The 8,036-nt window shown below is 57.4% G+C and overlaps 1 protein-coding gene across 3 annotated transcripts in view; it reads left to right on the top strand.

Annotated features, from left to right (window-relative positions):
- The first annotated feature begins 203 nt into the window (after positions 1 to 203).
- Slc22a11 (solute carrier family 22 member 11) overlaps positions 204 to 8,036 on the top strand; it is a 15,437-nt gene continuing 7,604 nt past the window's right edge. For 2 of the 3 annotated variants that reach the window (XM_010636069.2, XM_010636070.3), the window contains exons 1-5: positions 204 to 1,821; positions 2,760 to 2,863; positions 5,570 to 5,724; positions 5,813 to 5,981; positions 7,604 to 7,727. In XM_010636069.2, coding sequence (XP_010634371.1) covers positions 1,435 to 1,821; positions 2,760 to 2,863; positions 5,570 to 5,724; positions 5,813 to 5,981; positions 7,604 to 7,727 — 939 coding nt within the window. In that variant the 5' untranslated portion in view covers positions 204 to 1,434. The remainder of the gene's footprint in view (positions 1,822 to 2,759; positions 2,864 to 5,569; positions 5,725 to 5,812; positions 5,982 to 7,603; positions 7,728 to 8,036) is intronic. The other variant, XM_010636068.3, reaches the window with a different exon arrangement.

Raw genomic sequence — 8,036 nt, 5'->3', positions numbered from 1 at the left:
TACCTCAGTTTTCATACAAGTTCCTACTCAGAGACAGTGAGGAAGGCTTCAAAATCCAGTCCTACAAGACCGGTTCACCACCTTCCCGGCTGGCTGCCATCTTGGCCGGGTTCTCAAAGTTCAGGGAAGACACCCACCCACACCTCACCCACAGTTCACGCTTCTCCCAGGAATCCACTCCGTCAATTCACACTCCTAACCTGGGAGGCAAGTTGGGGCTGGCTCTGATTCTGACCCCAATTCTGTATTCCAGCTGTTAGTTGGGGTTTGCTACCCAACAGGCTGCCCAGGAGGACTGGAGAGAGCTCAGGTTTTGGTGTCTGGTTTGCATCTGGACTCTGCTGTGTGACCTTGAGCGAGGTGCCTACCCCTTTCTGAGTCCCAGTTTCCTTGTTAGAGAGAGTTCACGCCATTTATCCCCTGGGCTGCTGTAAGGGGTGGGTGAGGACACAGAACGTGGGCATATGGCCAGCCGTGGGTGCCAGGAGCAGCTGTCACTGAGAGGCACAAGCAGGAGGGGCCTGGGGTAGGGCCGGTTCCACACACCCCAAACCAGGCATGGAAGCTGGCCTCAGGCCGGGGGGCAGAAAGGTGTGACTTTGCACCCACCGTGTCTGCTGGGCACTTCTAAGAGCTGCCAGGAAAGAGTAGCCATGGTTTCCACCCTGGGGGAGCTTGTCCTCTAATTATGGCAATCTGAAACCTCAGAAAAGAAGCTTCCAGAAATAGCGGTCTGTGAGCAGCCTCTATGCGCTCCTGGAGGAGGAGGTGCCCCCAGCTGGGTGGCCCTCCTGCCAGCTCCTCAGCTGAGGAGCCCTGACCTGGTTGTCCGGATTGGTTACTTCTGAACCAACAGTTTCCTGACTGAATGGGCCCCAGGTAGAAGGCGCCAAAGGGTCTGGACCTAAGGACAAGATTAGCCGGCCAGCAAAGTTGCAGCTCCCACCAGCTCCTCACACACAAGCCTGGAGTCCATGCTGAGATTAAACTTTAACCCAGCCAGGGCGGTGTGGGGGGGATTCTTCCTCCACACTGTAATTCAGTAACATTACGGCTTTGTGGTTTACCTTTTTCTTTTTAAAAACCTGCCTGAAATTTCACTGCCGATGCGGTGAACCCGGAAGGAGGCTCAGTCCTCTGAGGTCCTGACTTGTTGCATCTCAGACGCCCTGGGGAGGCCCCCGGCACACCGGGTGCGCTGACCCCTGAGGTCCTCTCTACAGTGTTGGGACATCTGAAGAGTTCCCACATGAGACAGAGTAAAGGGAAATTTCCTCAAAGTGTCTCAGGGCAGCTCGAGGGGCAGGTGGTCACTGCCTAGGGCAAGGCCGTGGAAAGAGTCTTAGTGGCTTTGGACTGATTTCCCAACGGATCCCAAGCAGCAGGTTGAGGTCAGGACTTGCCGCTCGCTGACCGCCAGGGCCGGCCCTGTGCATGGCATTTGAGGAGCTCCTGGAGCGAGCCGGGGGGGTGGGTCTCTTCCAGGCTCTGCAGGTCGCCACCCTCCTCCTCCCGGCCATCTTCACGCCTTTTCACCTGCTTCTGGAGAACTTCTCAGCCGCTGTCCCGGACCATCGCTGCTGGACTCACATTCTGGACAATGGCTCCGAGATCCCTGCAAACCTCACCCATGAGGCCCTCCTGGCTGTATCCATCCCACTGGGCCCCGATCAGCGGCCCCACCCCTGCCGCCGCTTCCGCCAGCCACAGTGGCAGCTCCTGGACCCCAACACAGCCAACTGGAGTGAGGCTGCCACGGAGCCATGCGAAGAGAGATGGGTGTACGACCACAGCACCTTCACGGCCACGGTGGTGACCAAGGTAAGGGCCCACACTGGCCGTGCAGCTGCCCCAGTGCCCCCCCACCCCGGGAGGATTGAATCACCTCCCTCACGTTACAGAAAGAACAACTCAGAGACCCTGGTAAATCGCGGAAACTACTTGAGACCATTGTGACAGATATAGGGGCCACAGTGATGGGGCTGGCAGTAGTGAGGGATGGCTGAGCAATTTATAGTCAGGGGATAGTTGGGGGTCAGGAAAGGGAAAGTCACTCAGAGGAGCCCTCAGGTGGTCCTGGCTGAACTGGACCCCGCAGGGTTCTCTCTGAGGCACTTCACCAGGGGATGGTTAGAGGGTGTGGAATTTCAAGGGTGATCAGAAACCAAGGGTGGGAGTTTCTTGCCAAAATGACGTAGCACAATTCTTTGCTGAAACTGGATTTTATAAGGAAACACCTAGTTAGGCCTGGAGAAGGTTCCTAAGCCTGATGAAAGCCTTGGCCAAGGGAAGAATTGTCACTCAACACATGCGTTCTGGTGCTTATAGTGATCAGAATTTGGATCTGGGCTGGGGCTGGAGGATGAACGAGGCCTTGGGAGGCGATGGGGCCTCTCAGTCAGTGCTCAGGTCAGCCACAAGGCAGAGCCCCACCTTGCTGGCACCACAGAGGTGGTCAGCAGTACTCCACAGCTTGCCCTCGGGCCCTGACGTTGCTACAGTCCCCTGGGTGGGTCTTAGGATGGCCCTATTTAGTAAGGGAAGGGAAGCGTCAGATACGTCTGTGACACAGGCAGACCAGCAGGTCCCTTGTCTCCTGTGGCCTGTCACTAGGAACTAGGGACCCTGTGCAGTGATTGGTCCCCAAGGACCCAGGCTGACCGAGTTCTTTGTGGTTGGTTTTACACCTGATCCTCCCTCTGCCACCCCAGTCCCACTGCGTCCTATTTCCTGAGCTGTCCCTCCTTCTCACCTTGCAGTGGGACCTGGTGTGTGATTCCCAGGGCCTGAAGCCCATGGGGCAGTCCATCTACATGGCCGGGATCCTCACGGGGTCCTTCATCTGGGGCCTCCTGTCCTACCGGTGAGTGTCCCCTCCCCTGCCAGCTCCCTAAGATTGAATCAGGGATTGAGGGGGCAGAAGGCACATAGATTTCTTGAAAGCCTCTTTGTCCCCTAAGAAAAGGGGCTCCTGGGTCTCCCACATGTCACCAAGTCCCAGTGAGACAGCCACAGTCAGGAACATCAGTCAGCCGCAGTGCCTGCCCTGGGGGAAACTGACCTTCAGCTACATGTTGAGCGCCACCTGTACGCAAGGCCTTCTGGGAGAAGCGGGCTGTGACATAGAAACACAGGAAGTGCAGGAGCCGGACAGGGCTGGACCCACCCTGGCAGCTAGAAGGTCGGCTGAGATGGGACTCTGCAAAGGAGAGAGGAAGCGAGAGGAGGCAGGTGTGCACTGGGGCTGAGTCATTAAGCCCTTTGGGACAAAGGACATCTGTGCATCATGTGGGCCTGAGAGGTGGACAAAGGCCATGATCGGCAGCCTTGGAGGCCAGGTAAGATGTTCTGTCTCCCTAGACACCAGGCCCAGGGTCCCTCACTCTTGGCCACGGCCTTGTCTCGTGTGCCCTGAGAGGGGTCCCTCGCCTGCCCTCACTCAGGCGGTCCCAGCCTCTTCTCCCTGTGCTGTTCAGGCTCTCCCCTCCCCAGCCATACCACTAACCCACGGGCGGCTCCAGGTGTCCCCAGCCCCTGGCCTGCCTCCCATAGTGAAGCTGCCTAAGGTGGTCTCCCATCACCTCCCACTCCAGCCAGACGAGGCCATCACCCTCTTCCCCTTTCCATGCAGCTGCCCTCACTGCCCTGCCACCCCTTTGTTCCCAGTCCAGAGGCCCCATGTGGACCCTGGTGCCCGGACACTGTCCCCAGCAGAGATGAGTAGAGAAGGGGCAGTGGGGAGGGGGGACCAAGTGCCCACTGCTTCAGGAGGCAGCTGGACTGGGAACTCCTCCTCCGACTGGCGATCTTTATGTTCAGACCCGAGAGGAGAAGAGACTTCCCCTTCAGGCCCTTCCTTCCCTCACCTTCTGAAACCTCCCAGGGAACTCAGCCTGAGCCCCTCCTGCTACTCAGCACTGCCAGGAGGGTGGAGTGGTGAGCCAGGACTTAGCCAAGCACCATCTCCATGCTCGTATGCAGCTGATAGACAGCAAAATTGTCCCCACTTGCACAGCCCCTTGCCCCCTGGATCTCTCCATCTAGGAGACCAGGAGGCAGCTCACGTCTACGCAGTCAGAGTGGAGCTGCCGACTCCTCTTGCCCTCCCCTTACTCCCAGACTCCATCCCAGAGAGCAGCCGTAGCCCTCCTGTCTCCAGAAGCAGAGGAGTTGTCTCCTGCTCTCCTCCCTTCACCTCACACTCTTGGGCTCCTCCTCCAAGAAACACCCTCACGATTCTTCCCCAGGCCTCGCCTCTTGTCTGATCCAGTAGCAGTGCTCAGAGGGACTCTGCATGGCCTCATAAGTAGATCTGGGGGGTGCCCGTTGGAAGTATTCCAGGGGCCCCACAGCACTAAGGAGGAACCCAGCTGTGCTGGCCTCCTGGGCAAGAACTTGCTAGAGGGACCAGGCCACAGCTACCTCGCCCCAGTGTCCTCGGAGGTGCCTCCTGGGCCCTGATTAGCAGCTGGCCCGGCCTAGGCACCCACTGGTTCAGCTCTGCTTCCCTCATCGCGGTGCTTTCTGGGACAGCACCAGGCTTGCTCTGCCCCCATGGGAGGTGAGAACACAAGGCTTTGGGGCCAGCACAGCGCCTGGCATGTGGCAGGGACTCAGGCATGATTCTGCACAGGCACAGGTGGTTCCCAGTGGTTCCCAGCTGCTCTCCGACACTATCCACTACTTAGGTCCCCACAGAGGCCTGGGCCTAGAAAGCAATCTCTTCTCTGTGCCTCAGTGGGGCTCACAGCTCCCATGTGGTTATCATGAGGATTAGCTGAGTTAATCCACAGAGAACCTGAAGCTGGGCCCAGCACAGAGGCGTTGCTGCCGTCATTGTGTCTTCCTGAGAGCAGCTGGGGGACCGAGCAACAGGGCATGCGCGCTCCAGTCTGTGCTTTTAAGGGACAGCCAGCTGCCGGGCATGGGTCACACGGATCTGTTGCCGTTCCTGGGGGTCACCCATGTAGGAAGCCAGATCGCTTTGGTCCTCTGGTCTCCTGGTGAGTCCCCTGTAGTCACCCTGAGGCCTAGACCAGGGTGGCCGGCACAGAGGGGTCACAGCCATGTCCTACCCCCACCTCCATCTGGCCAGCACACGCTTTGGTTGTGCTGACTGCAGCCAGCATTTCAGCTAAGCCTCCTGGAGGTCACAGTGGCACAGGGAGTGGCACAGGCTGAGTGACCTGCAGGGCTTCCCTGGGACTTTTTCTCCCAGATGCAGGGTTGGATAGGGCTGGTTTGCCCTCGGACACTGGCACTTGGTCTCCTGGCTGCCCTGCCCCTTTCTCAGGACCGTCACGTTCACAAACCCACACCCTATACGGCCCGTCCTTACGGGCACCCACTCACGTGCCCGGGGTTACCAGGAAGGGCAGGCGGGACGCAGACCCAGGCATCTGACTCTAGGGGTCCTGGGAACGAAGTGTCTGCCTCTGTGATACCTAAAGCCCTCTGCGTGGGCTCGGAGCAGCTCCATGAAGGAGGAGCTGCCAACTTCGCCAGGCTAGCAGCACACACACCCCGTGGCAGGGCCTCTCCGGGCCCACCACACTCATCTCCTCCACAGGCTCGGGCGGAAGCCGATGCTCAGCTGGTGCTGCCTACAGGTGGCTGTGGCTGGTGCTGGCACCACCTTTGCCCCAAGTTTCCTCATCTACTGTGGCCTCCGGTTCCTGAGCGCCTTTGGGTTGGCCGGCATCAACCTGGTATTGTCAACACTAAGTGAGTCCCTCGCTCAGGCTCCTGCAGGGTGGGGCAAGGGGGACAGAAGGGGACTAGGCCTCACCTGTACTTCTGCATGTCTCTGTAGTGGCAGAGTGGACCACAACCTGCAGGAGGGCTGTCACCATGGCGATCCTGGGATGCACCTACAGCATGGGCCAGATGGTCTTGGCAGGCCTGGCCTTCATCCTGCGGGACTGGCGGGATCTCCAGCTGGCCGTGTCCGTGCCCTTCTTGGCCTTCTCCTTGGTATCTTGGTCAGTGTGGTTTGGAGCTATCTCCATTGGAGATGTGGTGGTCCCTTCCTCCCACTGCCCCGGAGGTCAATGGCTGGAGCCAGGCCCTCCCTGGGGACAGACATTGGCTACTCTTGGGGGAGTGTCAGCCCAAGGCCTGTGGCTCCTGGCCAGCCTGGTCAGGCATCCATCTGCCTGCACAGCACTGGCTCAGTGGTATAAAAAAAATTTTCAGTGACGTCTTTTTTTAAAAAAAAACACTTATAGGTAGTTGCCAGAATTTAAAACTCAGGAGATATTTTAAAACAAACAAGATGAAAAATATTTCTACCTTTTCTAGAAAACGGGAAGATCTGGAGGTACCAGGCCAGAGTCTGGCCAGAATACAGCAACAAGCCCTGTCCCCAGCACTGGGGCCAGGGCATTATCCCTCCCACATGCTGGCACCATCCCCACCCACCAGCCTCACTCCTTCCTGTCACTTGGCATCCAAGTCAGTGAGGACCAGTGGACATGAAAATAGATCACTGTCACTATGTTTTTGGCAATGGAAAAGCCCGTGAGGCCTGGAAATACCTGCTTGGGTGGGGGTAGAGGAAAGGGATAAGAGAAACAAATGCAAATCAATGTCACCCTAGTTCTCTTGGGTCCCTGAGTCGGAGCCAAGCAGAGCTAGCTGGATAAGCTTACTGTGGGGATGCGGAAAATAACAACTACTGGCATATTCATTCTCAAATAGTTACTGAGCTCCTGTTCCAGGCCAGGCATGGCTTTGGGGGTTGGACACGCACCAGTGACCAAAAAGAGACAAAAAGCCACGAGTAACATGGAATTTATATTCTATAAGCAGATCAATATGTACAGAGGAAGGCCATCCCATAATCACATGCATTAGGCCACTGGGTCACACGACTCAGGACCAGATACAGCCACAACACCAGAGGTGTAGCCACGTGTCTTCCGAAGAAGATGGTGTCACTGCCGCCCTTTTCACATGAGGGATGGGGGCTCAGAGAGGTTAAACCGCTTGTCCAAGGTCATCCGCCTGTGAGTGCCAAGGGCAGGATTTGAGGCCTGGCAGGACAGCCCTTTCAGCAGCTGTGTCAACCTGCCCGGGAAAGTCCCTAGCTTCACTGCAAACAGGGCCGAACCCTAGTGCACTGGGCAAACTCTACCCTTCACCAGTGCAAGGCCTCTGCAGGCTCATCTGCCTGTGAGGTTGGAGAAGAGCAGACTGCTGTGTAGACTCACCCAGTTTTGCCTGAGGTCGTTTCAAAGAAACCACAAAAACCTCAGCCCCATGCAGCCTTTGCATCTCTGAAATGGCCCCATGGCTACTGAAAAGGGGGCCACTCTAGGGACACCCCTGCCAGGAAGCCTTGCCCCAGCCAGATGCATGGTTTGGGTGAGCAGGCTCTTGATGGCCTAGAAGGCCAGGTGGGGTGGCAGGGGAAGAGGGTGCCTAGGGGTTGGAGCTAAGTTCTATTCTGAACCTCCTAGCCTGGCATTAGCCGCTCAAAGAGTAGCACTTGCCTTCCGCTCCGTCTTATTGAGCCAGAGAGCCAGGCACCCACTGCCCCTTCCCCGGGGCCCAGAAAACACAAGACAGCAAAGCCCCAGCCACACACCTGCTTCTTTAACAGGTGGCTGCCAGAATCTGCCCGATGGCTGATTGTCACAGGCCGACCAGAAAGAGCACTTCAGGAACTCAAAAAGGTGGCCAGGATAAATGGCCACAAGGAAGCCAGAAAGACACTGACCATAGAGGTGAGAGGATGCTATTTGTGACCCAGGGTGCACAGCACAACCCGGGAAAGGACACCCACGATCACCCACATTACCACGGCCTCCTCACAAGCATCTCTGTGAAACACCGACACCAATGCCATCACCATAGCCATCACCGCACAATCGCCATCCCCACCAGTAACAGTAGGACTTTTCAACACCCTCGACTGCTTACAACCGTCCACATCCACGTCTCCTTCCCACCATCACCACCATTATCGCCTCCACCAGCACATTTTCATCTCCATCACCAACACCACTGTCCTTCCCATGCCCACCGCCCTCCCC

The sequence above is a fragment of the Fukomys damarensis genome, unplaced genomic scaffold (assembly GCF_012274545.1).
Source record: "Fukomys damarensis isolate Sample0158 unplaced genomic scaffold, DMR_v1.0_HiC HiC_scaffold_27, whole genome shotgun sequence".
NCBI lineage: Eukaryota > Metazoa > Chordata > Mammalia > Rodentia > Bathyergidae > Fukomys > Fukomys damarensis.
Note: the sequence above shows the minus strand (reverse complement) of the source record. Positions and strands in the feature narration are given on the sequence as shown.